This window comes from Cyprinodon tularosa, unplaced genomic scaffold, assembly GCF_016077235.1.
Source record: "Cyprinodon tularosa strain WSP-4 unplaced genomic scaffold, ASM1607723v1 ctg863, whole genome shotgun sequence".
In the NCBI taxonomy this organism is placed as follows: domain Eukaryota; kingdom Metazoa; phylum Chordata; class Actinopteri; order Cyprinodontiformes; family Cyprinodontidae; genus Cyprinodon; species Cyprinodon tularosa.
The window spans coordinates 1-19897 of NW_024039633.1; the positions used below are offsets into that span (position 1 = coordinate 1).

The window sequence follows — 19897 nt, forward strand, 5'->3', positions numbered from 1 at the left end:
AATAATATGTGCAATAGTAATAGGTGGGCCATGCCTTCGGCATGTGGCCCCCCTAATAAAAATAAATAACGGAATAAATATGTGAGATAGTAGTAGGTGGGCCATGCCTTCGGCATGTGGCCCCCCTAATAAATACGCGGAATAAATATGTGCAATAGTAATAGGTGGGCCATGCCTTCGGCATGTGGCCCCCCTAATAATACGCGGAATAAATATGTGCAATAGTAATAGGTGGGCCATGCCTTCGGCATGTGGCTCCCCTAATAATACGCGGAATAAATATGTGCAATAGTAGTAGGTGGGCCATGCCTTCGGCATGTGGCCCCCCTAATAATACGCGGAATAAATATGTGCAATAGTAATAGGTGGGCCATGCCTTCGGCATGTGGCCCCCCTAATAATACGCGGAATAAATATGTGCAATAGTAATAGGTGGGCCATGCCTTCGGCATGTGGCCCCCCTAATTACTGTAAAGCCCTGATCTCAAGGCGCTTTATGAAGAAAATTTTATCAAATTATAGAGACAGATTGGTTATAAGTTTTTAAAGGAAAACCAGCTTAATTGAATGTTATATGGTTATATGGTTCCTGGGACAAGTGAGTGAAAGAAGTTGGCCTTTACGGCCATTATGAATGCAGACGCTGGAATTTGGACACTAAAGGACGGCTGTTCATGCGCAGGCCAGTCGTGTGATAATATCAGCACTCAGCTCAGTATAACCTCCTACACCTCAGATGAAATGACACCTACAGATTAAACCGCACTGGCAGCATGAATTGAAGTTGTCACTGTAAATAATAAAATCCTATTATACAATAGCATCACACAAGCATCTTTGTCGTAATATCAGTGAATTTGAACATTTTTTTGTTGTTTTGTTTTTCTGTGACACTATTTTCTGTTAATATGTAAAAACAAGACAAGTGTGGCAAGTATGTTGCTGTGGGCTGGCTTGATCCTATGTAACTCACGCAAGGCCCAATTCAGCTAAAAACCACAGAGCCATAGATATACAGATGAAAATACAAAGGTGTAATAATTTAGTTGCAAAAATTGATAAACTGAAATCGCCTTTGATTAAATTTTTTTTAACTCAGTCTTCCTGCATTCCTCAGCATCAGCATTTAAGTTCATAAGTTGGGTTGCCAGTTTTTGACCATTCTATTTTGCAAAAGTATTTCCAATCTTTTTTACTGAAAAAACATACATTATATAGCATATTGCCAAAGGTAATTTGCTCATCCATCCAAATGATTGAAATCAGGTGTTCGTATCACTTTCATGGCCACAGGTTTATAAAATCAAGCACCTAGGCATGCAGACTGTTGTTAAAAACATTTCTTAAAGAACCGGTCGCTCTGAGGAGCTCAGTGAATTTCAGTGGAACAGTGATAGGAGGCCCCCTGTGCAACAAAACCAGCCGTGAAGTTTCTTCCCTCCTAAATATTCTGCAGTCAACTGTCAGAACTGGAGGTGTTTGGTAACAACAGAAACTCAGCCATTAAGGGTGAGGTGACATACAAACTTTCAAACTTGATATTGCAGTCAGATTAGTTCAAGAACAGAGAGCAAAGAGGGTTTCTATGGTTGGACAGCTGCATCCAAGGCACACATCACCAACTGTAATGCATAGGTGCAGCAGCGTAAAGCATGCTGCAACTCTACTGTACAGCACCATGGCTTCATGAAAAACTTTGTCCAAGAAATTCACCCAGCGTGAAAATGCAGGATAGTAAACATTAGTATTTGTTTTCTGCTCTAACAAGTTTAAAGAAGAAGTTTCACTTTATCAGTATGCTGTACTCCTGATTTCCTACTCTGGGTAAAGTACACTGTCTATTGAAATGTTTTATTCATTGTAAAAGTCTGATATGTACAGTATGCACTATGTGCCGTCACATTAACCTACATGGGGTCAAACCTGGTTTGTTTACCTTACAATTCAGATATCTAACTGTATAATCCCCACAGAATTTTTTTATTTTTATTTTTCACCATCTATTTTTTCTTGTCAGACTCAAGACACTCCCATAAAATTACTGCGTGGGTCCAAATAAAATAGATCGCATCTCGAAACAAATAAAGCAAAGTTGCAGAGAAAACTGTGTGGGCTGGCCAGCCCCATGCATTTAAGTAAGACTTAAGTTTACTCAGCCATTTTTTTAGTCAGATCGGATACTAAATAATGTCCAGAGTATTCTGGCCTTTACTCTTTTAAGTGGATCCCCTAGCTAAGAGGAATATTTTTACATTGATGCATTCTTCCACAAAGTTTTATGTCAACCTTATGTAGACCTTTAGGTGTCTTTTTAGTTCAGAATTATTTGTCTTTCCCAACAAAGGGAGTTACTTTTGTATTATAAGACACATCATAGGTTTCAAGTGTTTCTTTGGAAAACAAAGCCGCTTTGATTCTATTCAAACTTTGCAGCTTTAACTAAAAGATGCAAATAGGAAGAATTCTGTTTTAAGACTGACACACTTAGAATCAGTTTAATCAGACTTATTGTAAGTTATGGCAGCTTTGAACACAAAGAGACCAAGTTTTAACACAAAATCAATTGGTCATTGAATTATTAGATAAAGAGGATTTTGCAATCAGTTTATAACATTTATTCAATTATTTTAGTGTACAATATTGTACATCACTCAAGCTGTGTCAAACATCTTGGTGAATCAATGTATCCATTTTGATTTAAAGGGGGTAAAAGATTTTGAAAATCTGATTGTTCCTTATTTTCCTTATTTCCTTATTTTCCGAGCACTTCAATCTCAATCTGCAGGTTTATTAGTGGTTCCTAGAATTTCTAAAAGTAGAATGGGAGGCAGATCTTTTAGTTATTAGGCTCCTCTCCTGTGGAACCAACTACCAGTTTTAGTCTGTGAGGTAGACACCCTGTCTACTTTTAAGGGTAGGCTTAAAACTTTCCTTTTTGATAAACCTTATACCTAGAGCGGCTCAGGTTATCCAGTACTATCTCTATAGTTATGCTGCTATAGGCTTAGACTGCTGGAAGATATAGGGACCCTTTTTTCATCATTCTGCTTCATTATATCTCTATTCTCCCACTCTGCAGAATCTATTAATTCAATCTGTAATGTTATGCTCTCTCTGCTTTTTCTTATAGTAGCTTCACCTCATCTGTTCGTGTTTGGCTGTGACACCATTGTGGAGAGAAATATCAGCTGTGCTGCTGCCATCAACACCTTTTTGTATATAAATGCTTGAGATCGGCCTGTTTTTCATTGTAGTCCTGTTTCTCTGACTGTGACTGGCTTGATACGCTCTCTTTTATCCTCTGAAATGGCAGCTGGCTCAGAGCTCGTCTGCCTGGCTGTCTGCTTCCTGGACGTTGCCACCTTTTGTATCTCTGCTTCTGTCCCCTTGAACCCCAGTCGGCCTCGGAAGATGGCTACATGTAATCACACTGAGCCTGGTCCACTGTCACTGCAGGCACACTTAGTGTGAGGGAATGCCTTCGAGTCAATAAGTTGATACAATCAACTGGTTTTCATTACATAAAAAACTTTGAATCAATTTGACTGTATGTCTGGCTGAATTGCAAAGTGCCTTGAGCTGACATGTGTTGTCAATTGGAACTATATAAATAAACTAAATGGAATTTATGATGGGGTTATTTTTCGATGTGACAATATTGCCAGTGGTGTTAATGTTTTTGATAAGTATATTTTAGTCACAGAAAATAAGAGGAAAGAAAATACATCTTCAAAGTCTTAAGCTTAAAAAAAATGCGATAGAGTCAGTAATTGCAGAACTCAATGTAATTTCCGGTAACATTGCAAGGAAAAAAAATTTAATTGCTTCTCTTGTCAAAATGTCTAGACAAGAGATGCCATTTCTTTTCCGACATCCAGGTAAATGTTCCTGTCCTTTATCCAATGAGCTTTAAATAAAATTAATTTTGCAGTCAGTTTACTCAAACTAATTCAAATCCCTGAACACCCCTTGAGTGACATCCCTGCTTCACTTTTTTGAAGGATGTCGGCCTTGATTATAAATAATCTTACGCCACGAAGTTTATAAGTCAAAGCTGTTTAGATATCAGAAACATTCAGCAACAAGATTCTTTTAGGATGTGATGTGCATAACAAAGCTTCTAAACTTGCCTGTTGTCTTTAGGGGCATGTACTTGTTGAGTCATGAAGCAATATCAAAGCATGTTATTTTTACCAAAGGGTTCAGAGAAAGATTTCAGTGTTTTGTAATAAACAAGAGGAGAATGTTTAGAGAGCTTACTTGGAAATGCCTTCAACGAAATGCTTCTGCTTCTTGTTCATTCGACGATATTGTGTTAAAACTAAGGAGACCCCTCATCTGGAACTACATGATAGGCAGATATATTTTAAAACATTTAACATGGAGGAATGAATATACCTCTTAAATAAGGTAACAAATGTAAGTAACCCTCTAAACTATATTTATCTAACTACAAGGGTAAAAAAAATCGATTTAGAAAAGTTTAAAGAAAAATATTTGACGTTTAAATGGGAGAAAAGTATTTATTCTAAGAAAAGTTTGGGAATGAAGATAGAAAAACTGGTTTGTAGGACTTGCTTCAATCTTTGCTGAATCTTACTGTAAAAAAAAACTTTTACACAACTAAGAACCCCTTGATTTGTTATGGTGTTTGTAGTGCTAATGATAGGACACAAAACTTCAACAAACAAAACATTAAAGCTGATTTTCTTCCGAAAAATTTTGATTGCTTCACAGATTCTAAAGCACAACTTACCTTACTTAACTGAACAGGTTTTATCAGTACTGTCAACAGCCTAGTCTATATTAGATTACCTTCATGGTCTGAGTGAAATTTGGTAGAAAATAGAGTGAATTAAACTGGAATCAAACAACAACTTCTTTTTCAAGAGGACCAATACTGCATATCACACAATAAAAGTTGCCATAATTCCTTAATTCCTACAAAATGTACGTTTTTCCGAGATTAAAACCTTTATTTGTGAAAAATCAACAAAAAAGCATGGTTCCTAAGCAAACATGTAAAAGAAACTGCAGGTGAGTTCAACATGCTTTAATCTATTTATTTTCCAAATGATTTATACCAACACATTCAAAACAAAAGATCCTATATGCATTCAACAGCAGTCATTGCATAAAAATACCTAAATGATCACAATGTTTAAGTCTTTATGGAGAATCCTTTAACCTCTTGTGTTTGTTATAATATATACAGAGAAGAAAATAAGAATCTCAACACCCTGCTATTTTGAAAGTTCTCCCACTTAATAATTGTTGAGGCGTCTGAAATTATCGTCGTAGCTGCATGTCCACTGTCAGAGACATAATCTAAAAAAATAATCCTGAAATCACTATGTATGATTTTATAAACCATTTATTTGTATGATACAGCTGCAAATAAGTATTTAATACCAGAGAAAATCAATGTTAATATTTGGTACAGTAGCCTACGTTTAAATCACAGAGGTCAAACATTTCCAGTAGTTTTTCACCAGATTTGCACACACTGCAGCAGGGATTTTGGCCCACTCTTCCACACAGATCTTCTCTAGATCAGTCAGATTTCTGGGTTGTCACTGAGAAACACGGAGCTTGAGCTCCCCCCAAAGATTTTCTATTGGGTTTAGGTCTTGGGACTGGAAAGGCCACACTATAACCTCGATATGGACTCTTACAGAGCCAGTCCTTGGTTATCCTGGCTGTGTGCTTCGGGTTATTGTCATGTTGGAAGACCCAGCCTCGATTCATCTTCAATGCTCTAACTGAGGGAAGGAGGTTGTGCCCCAATACATGGCCTCAGTCATCCTCTCCTTAATACAGTGCAGTCACACTGTCCCCTGTGCAGAAAAACAACCCCAAAGCATGATGCTACCATCCTCATGCTTCACAGTAGGGATGGTGTTCTTGGGATGGTACTCATCATTCTTTTTCCTCCAAACACGGTTAGTGGAATTATGACCAAAAAGTTCTATTTTGGTCTCGTCTGACCTCATGACTTTCTCCCATGACTCCTCTGGATCATCCAAATGGTTATTGGCAAACTTAAGATGGGCTTTATTCCATGCATTATTTCAAACCATGACGTCTTACTGTATTACCAACAGTAACCTTGGAAACGGTGGTCCCAGCTTTTTTCAGACCGGCTCCTCCCTTGTAGTTCTGGGCTTATTTCTCACCTTTGATACCCCACGAGATGAGATGTTGCATGGAGCCACAGTCCGGGGGAGATTTTCAGTCATGTTTAGCTTCTAATAATTACTCCAACAGGAGATTATTTTTCACCAAGCTGCTTGGCAATTTCCCAGTAGCTCTTTCCAGCCTTGTGAAGGTGTACACTTTAGTCTCTAGTGTCTTTGGACAGCTCTTTGTTCTTGGCCATGTTAGCAGTTGGAATCTTACTGATTGTATGGGGTGGACATACGGCCTCCAACAGATGCATCTTGACATTTTGAAGACAGAATAACAGGTCTGTGAGGGTCAGAATTCTACCTGATAGACAGGTGTTCAAATACTTATTTGCAGCTGCATCATACAAATAAATAGTTTAAAAAATAATACATTGTCATTTCTGGATTTTTTTTTTAGATTATGTCTTGCACAGCAGAAATGCTGCTATCTTGACAATTTCAGACCCCTTCATGATTTCCAAGTGGGAGAACTTGCAAAATAGCAGGGTGTTCAAATACTTATATTCCTCACTGTATATATGAAATAAAAACTCTACTATTCATTTTCTTTAAAAATGTCAACATTCATTTGTGTGTGGTACTTTATTGCTTTTTAATTAAAACCTTCAGTCAAAGGCCAAAAAGACAGAGTGGAAAAGCGATATTGGCACTTTTTTCTTATAGTATGAAAATAATAGTAAATATTATTGAGTAGAAAATGGGAAGTGTAAGACTATACAGACAATAAAAGTAGTTGATTTGGATGATAAGGGGCTTCAACTGCAAGGAATCGGTTGAAAGAAGAAGGAGAAGAAGCATCCTATCCTATCATATATAAGAATCTATGTTGTTCCATCAAGCCTGAAATAACTGAAATTGACAACAGGTGACCGAAATACCCCAGTATGACTCCACATGGGTTAGAGAGAAAAATTTTTGGGACTCAAAACCTTGAACATTTGTCGGACAGTAATGCAATCAAACAGATAAAGCAACACTTACTCTAGGAAGCGGGTGATATACTGACGGCTGCAGCGGGACCAGCGAGGCAGGAAGGTGCCATACAGGAGCTGTGGAGACATGACGAAAGGTCGTTTCCCAATGGGTTCACAGTCATTACCGTTGCCATCGTGCTGAATCCCAAAGCTGTGACATAAAAGCAAATACCACAAAATGGGCCAATTAATGTGAGTCGGCATTGCATGTAATACAATTATCAGAATCAGAAACAACTTTAATGCTCAGAGTTGTGAGCACAGACCAAACTTAGCTGTTCAAATTATAAACACACGAAGCAAAGTATGGCAACAAAAGAGAAATGTCTGTCAGGAAAATCTTTTTTTTCTGATTTAAAGGTCAATATTTAACTTTCATCTCATTTGCTGTGGAGGCAGTAGCCCTGACTCAGACAGCTTGCAATAAATAAAGTCTGGGCAAACTAGGGGTAGACACAAACCTATTTGTTATTTACTTTGTAGGAGTTCACCTGTATCTTATGGCTTCCAGAAGAAAGCTGCCATCACATTACATGTGTGGATGTTTTATGTCCTTCACTGAATAGAAGCCCACTAACTTCCTACCTATCTCAATTTTTTTTAAGATGCTCCTCATAAAAATGTGTAAATTGTATGTGTAACAGACAACTTTTTGAAGCATAGTGCACGTGTAAAATAACGATTAAAAATTCAACCTTCAAGGGGTTTGAAACTCTTTGAAGTATATTGCTAAACGGGGAAAGCAAATTAATTTTGTTTGCTTTTCTGTTTCACAAAAATGAAAAAAAGCAGTTACCACTTAAGGTTGCAAAGTAATATTTCTTTTATAACAGAGCATGCTTTAAAACTGACAATAGTCACAGTTTACTACTTAGCCTGAGCGAAATAGCTGTTGAAAGAGAACATTCTATATAAAGAAGTGTTTGTGTGTTGAATGGAAAACTTAATATTTTTAAAAATTTAACCAGAACTTAAGAGCTGAAATTGAGCTGAACAAAACTTCAGCCCTTTCCTAAAATGCTGGTGAAGATTCTCAGTCATCCAGGTCATAAGCTACATTCTCACTGCAGCCTTAATGCTCAATTCAGATTTTAATTTTTTTGTGAAACCAGAATGCACATGCACAGTGGAGGACGTCACAACAAGCGTGCTCTGTGTACGGAAGTAAACATGGATGGTAGAGCTGGAGCAAATCTAGCAATCTTTCCCAACCTTAAAACCTCAATCTTTTCAAGATGATTAAGAAAAAAAGATTGCTCTCCGCATTATCCTCCACCATGGTTGTTGTTTTTTGTCCCACTTCTTTGTAGCAAGATGCAGAAGAGTGACCTTTGTTGATTATTAATGACGTTAAGATCGACCTGGCCGTTCAGGTGGCATTTTAAAAGATCAGATTTGTATCGGATTCAGGACCACATAGCAGAGTGGCCTGGGTAGCATAGGAAAAAAATCGGATCTGTGTTGTTCAGACTGCCATGAACAGATCAGATCCAGGTTGTATCTGGGCAAAAAAAAAAAAATCGGATTTGGGTCATATCAGGCTGCTATGTGAACACAGCCAAAGTCATTCCAATGAAGTAAAAAAAAAAAAAACAAAAAAAACAAAAAAAACAATGGACTTCTCAAGTCAAAATATCTGGGGAAGGGTGTGAAGGAAGCCATTTATGTTAAGAGAGAAAAGCCAACCTTAAACATATTGGGTGGTCTCAGGTTCCAGCTCTCAAAAACCTACGCAGCAATAGAGTTGATTCCTTCCCACGATCATTTCAACCACCATCGCTATGCAAGGGACCAAACATCTCGCCTGATCAGCCAGGCTAACAATGACCCTAATGACTCTGGTTTCAGAGGCCTAGGCCAGTATTGGGTCTTGAAGTCCAACAACGACCTCAACGACTCCCCATTACTACAGTAAGGGGTGGATCTGTTCTTCTGGTTTAATTTGCATGTTTTCTAAGCCATAACAAGGCTTTTGTTTGTACCACTTTATAAGCCGTGAAACCCTACTCCAGACATTTTGAATTGAGAAAGCTTCCTGAATGGGAAGCAAAACCTCCTCAAACTTTGAAAACAAGTCCAATGTTTTTTTTGTTTGTTTTTTTTTTTTGTACTTTTTAAACCTTTCCTAAAATGTATTTTCAGCATTTTCCCTACTGTGCTCCTTAATTTACATTCAATAAGTAGGAGTTTGTAGCAGCTTTTATTTTACCTTGAAAGCCAAAACCTTTCTAGGTGTCACACAGTTCACCGAGTCAAAGGTTAATGTTTGGTTACCAGACAGCCTCATAAATTGAAGGGTGGGCTATGGAGTCTTATTTTAGCAAGGCTGAAAGACATGTTATTTTTTATTTTTATTAAAATGCCAAAAGGTTTGCTCACATAAATAAATAATGCCACACTGTATCTTTGCTTTTTATTTAAACAAAAATGTTAATATCAGAGTACTGTTTATATAGATACATTGATACCATAACTTTCCAGGAAATACACTTAATTTTTTAAAGCAAATTTTGAGTTGTAATCTCACAAACACTTTTTTCTTTTGCCAATTTATCAGTTTAGTTAATTTAGTTAAGCAAGCAGCGTTATAAGATGCTGAAATATGCAAAAAGATTAACTTTATTAAATATTATAGCACAGCAGCTCTGCAAGCTTTCCCCAATTTCTGCCTTTATAAAAACCACATTTGTAGTAGAACCTATTGCTTCAAACATGACTTCAACATATCTCAAATACCAGTTCTTTTCAATCTGAATTCATTTTTGAAGTCAGAAAATATGCTGTCTATCTTTATACGACTCATAATTCTAACAAATAATAAATTAATTAAATAGGAAGAAATACAAAATAAATGTAAATAGGACTGGACTCAGTTGGATTTTTTCTGTAGAAATATAATATAATAAGATTATGCAAGACGCAAACAGATTTTAACAGACAGACAGTAAACAGAGTGTAAAATATTATGATATGAAGCATTGTCATAACAACAATGGCAGGAACATAACTACACTTTCCAAATCTGTTGATCTAATGGGATAGATGAGTAACGGGACTAACAGTAACAAAATAAATAAATAACAATCCGAAAACTGTTTTATGGTGTCACAAAGATTAGCAGCAAGTTAGTTGCAAATAAATAGAAACAAATACCATTGTGCCGATAAGTACAGAACTACTAAAACAGCTTATATCACAGCTGCACACTTAAAGGTTTATTATGTTATAATACACTTATTTTTTCTCAGTGCAGCTTTTGGAGGATGCCCTGTATTTTCATCAAAACAACTAACTGACAATGTTAGGATTGGAAAATTAAATAACCTTACTTTTTATGGTTTAAAGAGGTTTTAATGAGCTCCTTGAACCTAAGTAGATATTCCTGACTGTACGATGCATGAATGCATCGGTGCACCGCCAGCAACTGATGCTAACAGCCCCATGTTACCGGGATGAAAAACTACTATGAAATTCTTATCTTGCTCTTATGATAAAAATTTGTCTACTTGAGCAGATAGCATTAAAATATATAATCTAATATGAGACTGTCAGACCCCTAGTGTTAATGAAAACTGCTATCATATTTAACATGCTTTACAATTTCGCTTAAGTCTGTCTATGAAAATACAAATAAATGAATAATATGGGTGGCAACTTTATAATTGTATTAACTAGTTTGCTGATTTTTTTTCAAAGGATGAATTTTTGCTTTCAAAATCAATTACATTGAAATTTAATCAAAAATGATGTGATGTGAAACAAATGTGCTATTACTAAACTTTATCTTTCATTAGTTTAACCAGTGTGAAGGTTCCTCCAGCCCATTTGTTTGGAGTTAGTATACTGTACTATCACACAAGTCCTTTTAATTATAGTTTAACCTTTTAATGATGTTGTTTTAAACACATTTGGTAAAAGTATATGGGTATGAGTATAGTTGTTTAAAATGTGAATTTTTTTATTTTCCTTTTCTTTTAATTTAATTTTTTATTGTTTATTTTTTAGTTGCTGAGATGTAAAGAACAGGCTGTGGGAGAAGACTTTTTATGATGAAGCACCAGGAAATGGAGGAATCCAACAGGGATGTAGGAGAGCCTTATTGTGGAACAACTACACAATAAGGCTCTAAATCAAAGATTTTGATGAATACATAAGTTTTTACTGATTTACTTTATCGCAGTAGGCTTGTTTTTTTTGTGTATAAATTCTGTTGTGTGTTCATTATGAGCAGGTCAGTTTTTGTCTGAAAACCTTAGTTAATTTTGGTTTGGTTAAACTCATTTTCTTTAGTTAAAAAAGTAAAGAAACAATCAAACAAAAAACATTTTTGTTTAAGCTTTTAGAAAAAATAAACAATTAGGATGTATATATATATATATATATATATATATATATATATATATATATATATATATATATATATATATATATATATATATATATATATATATATTTATTCCTTTGTCCATGTGCTTAACTGCTTAGTCCATGAAAACCAGGGAGTGTCCTAAATATGAATTGTGTGTTAAATCACAACACCTAATTCCACTCTAATCAAACCACTTTTTAGCTAGATAATATAAGTATTACTTTTTCTGAAGAAGTCGTTAACAACTACCCTATAAGCCTTTGCACCATTGGGCATTCAAGCAAATTCAACATTTAAAGACAATTTCTGTTCATAAAGATTTGTCTACACTATTTTATTCATGAGAATGCTTCTTGTACTATCACCATTTCAAACTCTTAACTGCAGCCTCAGACTGTGACCCCAGTAAAGGATCAATGAAAACATTTTCTCCTTTTAGAAAGGTGAGGTATTCACAAAGGGCTCCCACCAGTCCAAGACCTGTCAACAAATGTTGCAAATATCTTTAAATTACAGGACTAACTATGCAGACATAGAACAGAAAAGGCTGCTTTTTTAATAAAAAAATCAAAGGTCCAGCACTGAAGGTGACTTTGAGTTAAGTTTATAGAGGCAATCCGGGTACAACAGGATTTCTAGAGATAATCAAGTGGAACCAGTTAAGTTTTCTACCTCATGATAAGTAAAATAGAATAGAATTCAACTAGCCTAGTAAACTAGCCCCATCTGCCAGCAGCAAAAATTATTTATGCCTGCAAGTGGTCTAGCCTCGATCAACTGGCAGGCCAATCACAATGCAGAGATGTCTTTTGAATTTTATTGATGCAAAGCAGGCGGGTTTTTGTGGCGTGACGACAAAGCTGTGCGGCGCTGGAGAAAGCACAAGGAAGATGGCAACAACTATCAAACAGTTCTCATTTGACTCAGCTTTAGAATCAGTTTTGAAGGGATTAGACTTGGGGTTTTCGTTGAAACATGATCAGGAAGAGGCTCTACGCTCATTCATTTTTAAGAAGGATGTTTTACCGACAGGCTGTTTGTTTACACTCCCCTACCAGCTTTCTGTAGCACTTACTACGTCACAGTCAGTTGCGCTCATTGGTCAGAGCGTTGGCCAATAGGCACAGACATGGTTTGAAAAACAACGGGTTGCTCTTATCAACAATCTTCTGATGTCACATTCATCGGGGCCAGACTAAATTACACATTTAATCTCACATTTAGTCTGGTTTATTAGGCTAGAATTCAACTTTATTGTCATTACAATACATTACATCTATCCAGAAGTGTTATATTTATTTACATGTGCTTAGAGACTATGCATGTAAAATGGTATAAATATATGGAGAGTAATTGTAAGAAGCTATAAAATAAATAAATATGAACTATATACAGATTATACAGGTATGTTAGTATATTAATTATATTTATATATGGGTGGGGGTTATAATACTGGATAAATAATGACACATAACAGCAGATAAAAGATTTGCAGACTACATTTGTTATTAAGTTATTTTACTATTGTGAAAATCAGTAAGGACTGACTTGAAAAGTTCAGTGGGTGTGATATTTCATTAATGTTCCAAATACTGAATTACACTGAATAAAAAGCAATAAATTAAGCAGACAGTTGGGTCCTTGATAATCTTTACGTTGCTTAGTACATGTAGTCTAGTTTTTGTTTTTCCCTTTATGTATACATGCATGCATTTTCTATGTATACATTAATGCATAGAAAATGCTATTCTATCAATCCCAATTTTCCTAATGCATTCTCCAGATGCCGTGACACACCTGCAGAACAAGAAAGTTTAAGAAAATGCATACATGCATGAATGCATACATAATAAAATCTGTCATATATAACTATGAATAATGCTGTTGTACTATCAGTTCTTTTTCTCCTTGAGACATATGTTTTTTAAGGCTAAATCTTCTTTTAGTTGCCAAAGGAATAGAAATAAAAAAGAAAACAGGAGGAAAACTCCAATCTACTTTAATGTCAAATAAAGTCTAATAAAGCGAAAAGAGGAAGGAACAAACAATCAATAAAAATAAGTGTAATACATTTGGTTGAAAAAAGCAAGCTCACAACAAAGGAATGAGCTCGGTTTAAGAGGAAATTGGGTGTCACAGCAAGGTTAATTGGAAATGTAAAAACAATCCTATTATCCTAATCATGGCGGATGTGGACAAAGCAAGACGGCAATTTCCTAAGCATCCACACTTAGCAATAGAGTTTTTCCCCATTAATGAAGGCAGGGTTAATTTTCCAAGGTGCTGAATTTCTGTTTTGATCTGAAATAAATGTAAATGCCAGAAGAGTAGTAAAAACAGCAGATCAAAGTTATTCCAATACAGGTGCTGGTCATAAAATTAGAATATCATGAAAAAGTAGATTGATTTCAGTAATTCCATTTAAAAAGTGAAACTTGTATATTATATTCATACATTACATACAAACTCATATATTTCAGATGTTTATTTTGTTTAATTTTGATGATTACAAATGACAACAAATGAAAATCTCAAATTCATCATATCAGAAAATTAGAATATTGTGAAAAGGTTCAAAATTGATGGCCCCTGGTGCCACACTCTAATCAGCTAATTAACTCAAACCACCTGCAAAAGCCTTTAAATGGTCTTTCAGTCTAGTTCTATAGGCTACACAATCATGGGGAAGACTGCTGACTTGACAGTTGTCCAAAAGACGACCATCGACACCTTGCACAAGGAGGGCAAGACACAAAAGGTCATCGCTAAAGAGGCTGGCTGTTCACAGAGCTCAGTGTCCAAGCACATTAATAGAGAGGCGAAGGGAAGGAAAAGATGTGGTCGAAAAAAGTGTACAAGCAAGAGAGATAACCGCACCCTGGAGAGGATTGTGAAACAAAACCCATTCAAAAATGTGGGGGAGATTCACAAAGAGTGGACTGCAGCTGGAGTGAGTGCTTCAAGAACCACCACACACAGACGTATGAAAGACATGGGTTTCTGCTGTCGCATTCCTTGTGTCAAGCCACTCTTGAACCACAGACAGCGTCAGAAGCGTCTTGCCTGGGCTAAAGAGAAACAGGACTGGACTGCTGGTGAGTGGTCCAAAGTCATGTTCTCTGATGAAAGTAAATTTTGCATTTCCTTTGGAAATCAAGGTCCCAGAGTCTGGAGGAAAAGAAGAGAGGCACTTCATCCACGTTGCTTGAAGTCCAGTGTAAAGTTTCCACAGTCAGTGATGGTTTGGGGTGCCATGTCATCTGCTGGTGTTGGTCCATTGTGTTTTCTGAGGTCCAGGGTCAACGCAGCCACATACCAGGAAGTTTTAGAGCACTTCATGCTTCCTGCAGCTGACCAACTTTTTGGAGATGCAGATTTCATTTTCCAACAGGACTTGGCACCTGCACACAGTGCCAAAGCTACCAGTACCTGGTTGAAGGACCATGGTATCCCTGTTCTTAATTGGCCAGCAAACTCTCCTGACCTTAACCCCATAGAAAATCTATGGGGTATTGTGAAGAAGAAGATGCAATACACCAGACCCAACAATTCAGAAGAGCTAAAAGCCACTATTAGAGCAACCTGGGCTATCATAACACCTGAGCAGTGCCACAGACTGATCGACTCCATGCCACGCCGCATTGCTGCAGTAATACAGGCCAAAGGAGGCCCAACTAAATACTGAGTGCTGTACATGCTCATACTTTTCATGTTCATACTTTTCAGTTGGCCAACATTTCTATAAATCCTTTGTTTTTATTGGTCTTCAGTAATATTCTAATTTTCTGATATGATGAATTTGAGATTTTCATTTGTTGTCATTTGTAATCATCAAAATTAAACAAAATAAACATCTGAAATATATGAGTTTGTATGTAATGTATGAATATAATATACAAGTTTCACTTTTTAAATGGAATTACTGAAATCAATCTACTTTTTCATGATATTCTAATTTTATGACCAGCACCTGTACTTTGGCCCAATGAGCTGTCTAGATCACCTCATATGGCGACCATGACTTGTTTGGTGGGAAATAAAATGATAGTAACAGGAATGATTTAGCACATACTAAAAATGAAACAAAGCCTTACTTGTGCCCCAGCTCGTGTGCCACTGTGAAGGCCATGGGGAGGCCCGTGTCTTCACTAATGCTGCAGCTGCGATGAGGTTGGCACATTCCCGCCACATGAGACAGTCCCAGAGTCTCACATGGCATGTTGAAAGCTGCACATATGTCCTTCCTTTGAGAAGCAGACTGAGCGTTAGTGATATTCCTCCTCATCTGTCAAATGAGTTTATCACTTAATCTAGAGACAACATGCTAAGTGACATTTTTTTGTAATTTAGGTTTTAGATAATTACAATATAATTTAAAATCTGAAAAAACAATTATGCAGTTGCTGCATTTTTTTTTTGTGTTTGCAAGTGCAATGTCTCAGTCTGCAAAGGTTGCCGCATGGAAATATTTAGTGCATTAAACAATTGAAACATGGCAGGGGGCCATGATGAATATCTGGATGATGGGATCACCTGAAAAAAAACTGCATTAATGGTATCCTCTTAAGAAGCAGATGAAAGAAGCACATCAAAAGCAAAGGAGTGAGAGAGGCAACATGGCAAACTGGCAAGATATATATATATATATATATATATATACACTCACCGGCCACTTTATTAGGTACACCTGTCCAACTGCTCGTTAACACTTAATTTCTAAGCAGCCAATCACATGGCAGCAACTCAGTGCATTTAGGCATGTAGACATGGTCAAGACAATCTCCTGCAGTTCAAAGCGAGCATCAGTATGGGGAAGAAAGGTGATTTGAGTGACTTTGAACGTGGCATGATTGTTGGTGCCAGAAGGGCTGGTCTGAGTATTTCAGAAACTGCTGATCTACTGGGATTTTCACGCACAACCATCTCTAGGGTTTACAGAGAATGGTCCGAAAAAGAAAAAACATCCAGTGAGCGGCAGTTCTGTGGGCGGAAATGCCTTGTTGATGCCAGAGGTCAGAGGAGAATGGCCAGACTGGTTCGAGCTGATAGAAGTGCAACAGTGACTCAAATAACCACCCGTTACAACCAAGGTGGGCAGAAGAGCATCTCTGAACGCACAGTACGTTGAACTTTGAGGCAGATGGGCTACAGCAGCAGAAGACCACACCGGGTGCCACTCCTTTCAGCTAAGAACAGGAAACTGAGGCTACAATTTGCACAAGCTCATCGAAATTGGACATTAGAAGATTGGAAAAACGTTGCCTGGTCTGATGAGTCTCGATTTCTGCTGCAACATTCGGATGGTAGGGTCAGAATTTGGCGTCTACAACATGAAAGCATGGATCCATTCTGCCTTGTATCAACGGTTCAGGCTGGTGGTGGTGGTGTCATGGTGTGGGGAATATTTTCTTGGCACTCTTTGGGCCCCTTGGTACCAATTGAGCATCGTTGCAACGCCACAGCCTACCTGAGTATTGTTGCTGACCATGTCCATCCCTTTATGACCACAATGTACCCAACTTCTGTTGGCTACTTTCAGCAGGATAATGCGCCATGTCATAAAGCTGGAATCATCTCAGACTGGTTTCTTGAACATGACAATGAGTTCACTGTACTCAAATGGCCTCCACAGTCACCAGATCTCAATCCAATAGAGCATCTTTGGGATGTGGTGGAACGGGAGATTCGCATCATGGATGTGCAGCGGACAAATCTGCGGCAACTGTGTGATGCCATCATGTCAATATGGGCCAAACTCCCTGAGGAATGCTTCCAGCACCTTGTTAAATCTATGTCACGAAGAATTGAGGCAGTTCTGAAGGCAAAAGGGGGTCCAACCCGTTACAAGCATGGGGTACCTAATAAAGTGGCCGGTGAGTGTATATATATATATATATATATATATATTTTTTTTTTTTTTTTTTTTTCAAACTTCTGATCTTTCTACAAACCCCAAAACTTTTTAAATTCAAGAATCTGCCACCTCCGAGTTAAAAGCAAGCAATTGTCATGCTTTATACCTAGATACCAATTTTGACATTTTTTCCCTCTTACACATTAGGCAACCTCTCCTTCTAAATGTCTGCTCTCTAAAATGAATTATTTTGTCATCAATTCCAACATCAAATGGTCAAATGGTTTCCAATGTTATGAAATAAGGAGCAAGAACATTTATGCAAGTGTGTAATCAGTCTTGCTGCATTTGGAAATTTTCAGCATCTGTGGGAGGTAGAGCTACACTGGCTTGAAATAGTCTGGCTCACGTTCATGCAGCCTGGGCAATGGAACCCAGCTTCCTTAAAGAGGCTCGACTAGATATTCAACTAGCTGACATCAATCCCCGTTCAAGCTCAGATCTCTTGGCAAGGCCCGCTTCATCCTTGGGAATCAGAACCAGCCCTGGTCACTTCCTGCTTCTACCTGTTTACCACATAGCAGGCAATTGCCATCAATTTAATCTTGAAACAAAGTTATACCCCAATGTTGGCTTTCCATTGGCTTATGGTGTAAAAATGAAAGTTGGATTTACAATAAATCCTTAATTAAACATTAGCACTCAATGTTGAGGAGACATTGAGTATTGGTTACTAGCCAACACTACTTGAAACCAACTAAATGAAAACATCAGATTGATGTTAAACACTTTATGTTTAATCAATGTTTGGTTTAGACTTATCAATGTTGGCTTTTGCTTGTCCAACATTGAAACCCATATCCAACCAAGAAGCTATGTTAAAATAGTTTGTCTGCTGGGTAGGTATGTACTGCTAAAATGTGGGAGTAACAGACTTAAATATTAATTTGTCCCTGGAGCTATTTCTCTCCTGAACAAGTGATTAACCTATTTTAGTATAGTTGTTTGCACGCTACTGCAGGCTGTAAAACAAATGGCCCTATGGGGACAATAAGGTTTCCATGAACTCTTTGCTCTAGGGTGGCATGCGGGGAGAGGCAGGGGGTGGGGCTGGTCTGATTTTCACCCACAGCTCAGCAGTCTCTTGTTGGACTCACTGCAGTGGATGAGAGGGATCTAACATTCATCTAGACTTAGGGGCAGAGTGGCTGTACAAAGTACCAGGCCTTCCTAGAATCCCTGCATGGAGTGCAGGGATTCCTTTCTGGGATTTCATCATTCTCATGGGGGACTTTAATGGCCATGTGGGAAACGAAGGCGACACTCAGGGAGGCATAATCAGGAGGAACTGGCCCCCAGTTCTGAATCCCAGTGGTGTTTCATTATTGGACTGGTGGAAGCAAAGAATGGATGGATATGAACTTGTTCACCAGCCAGGCCAAAGTCAGAGATCTGTTTAAAGATATCCACGGCGACAAAGCCAGATTAGGGTATGATCAGGCATATTTGATGTACAAGTCAATTTATTAATATACATTGTCTATTTTTAACAAATAAACTCAACCTGAGTGCTTTGGTTTAAGAATAGGACTATAACTACACCTTTGCATCTCGCTAAATCCTCGCTAAAATAAATTCTGTCAACTGCATGGTTTTTAGTACCACCATTGATGAATTTGCAAGGCTTAACTAGAAACTGAAGGTGTCCTTTCAGATGAGCATACCCGGTCAGACCGGCATACCCAGAGTCAATACCCATTTATCCCTTTAGTTTATCCCTTTAGTTCATCCCTTTAGTGATCTTAAAAAAACAATTTAATTACTTATTTTTGGTGTTTTTTAAAGCATATGGCGATCTCACGTTAAATATATATATTTTTTACATTACTAAAGGAAAACATGCCCGTTGAGTTAGTATAAAGTCTATTTTTCGTACAAAACTAACGGGATAAACACAAATCTGACATCTTGTGCATGCGTCATGACTGTGGGTATGCTGGTCTGATGAGGTACGCTCAGCTGACAGAACACCGGAATATGAGTACACTGAAGGCAGTCTGGCACCAGCATGGGTTGAAACGATTCTAGAGGACAATCTATAGTCACATTCTATGGACAGAGGAGACCAGGGATGAACAACATTGACAAGAAGAAAGTTTTTAAAGGTCAAATTTAGGCCAAACTAAAAAACACTAACTGGTATCTTATATAGTGGTGGTAATATTACGCCTTGAGTTGGTTTCTTTGCATGTGGACCTGCTGCTTTATAGAAAGTTCAATCAAACCCACAATTCTGAAACAACTCATAATTACCAGCAAAATAGTGGCCAAGAGTTTGCCAAAAAGATGATTCCAAACATGTGTTGAAAAAAAAACAAAGAATAAAATAACTACAGTATATGGAAAGAAGCTTCAAAGCAATTGAATATGCATGGGCTATGTGTACATATGGTAAAATTCTTAAAACTGAACAATATAGAGCAGTCCTAATATTTCTGAAAAAGGAGCTGTC

General features: G+C 37.4%; 1 protein-coding gene across 1 annotated transcript in view; it reads right to left on the bottom strand.

Annotated features, from left to right (window-relative positions):
- Positions 1-7165: 7165 nt before the first annotated feature.
- The window catches only part of LOC119775291 (A disintegrin and metalloproteinase with thrombospondin motifs 7-like), a 68263-nt gene continuing 55531 nt past the window's right edge, over positions 7166-19897 (bottom strand). The window contains exons 7-8 of the mRNA XM_038273223.1: positions 15626-15775; positions 7166-7313 (exon numbers count right to left, since the gene is read on the bottom strand). Of these exons, the coding sequence (XP_038129151.1) occupies positions 7166-7313; positions 15626-15775 (298 nt within the window). The remainder of the gene's footprint in view (positions 7314-15625; positions 15776-19897) is intronic.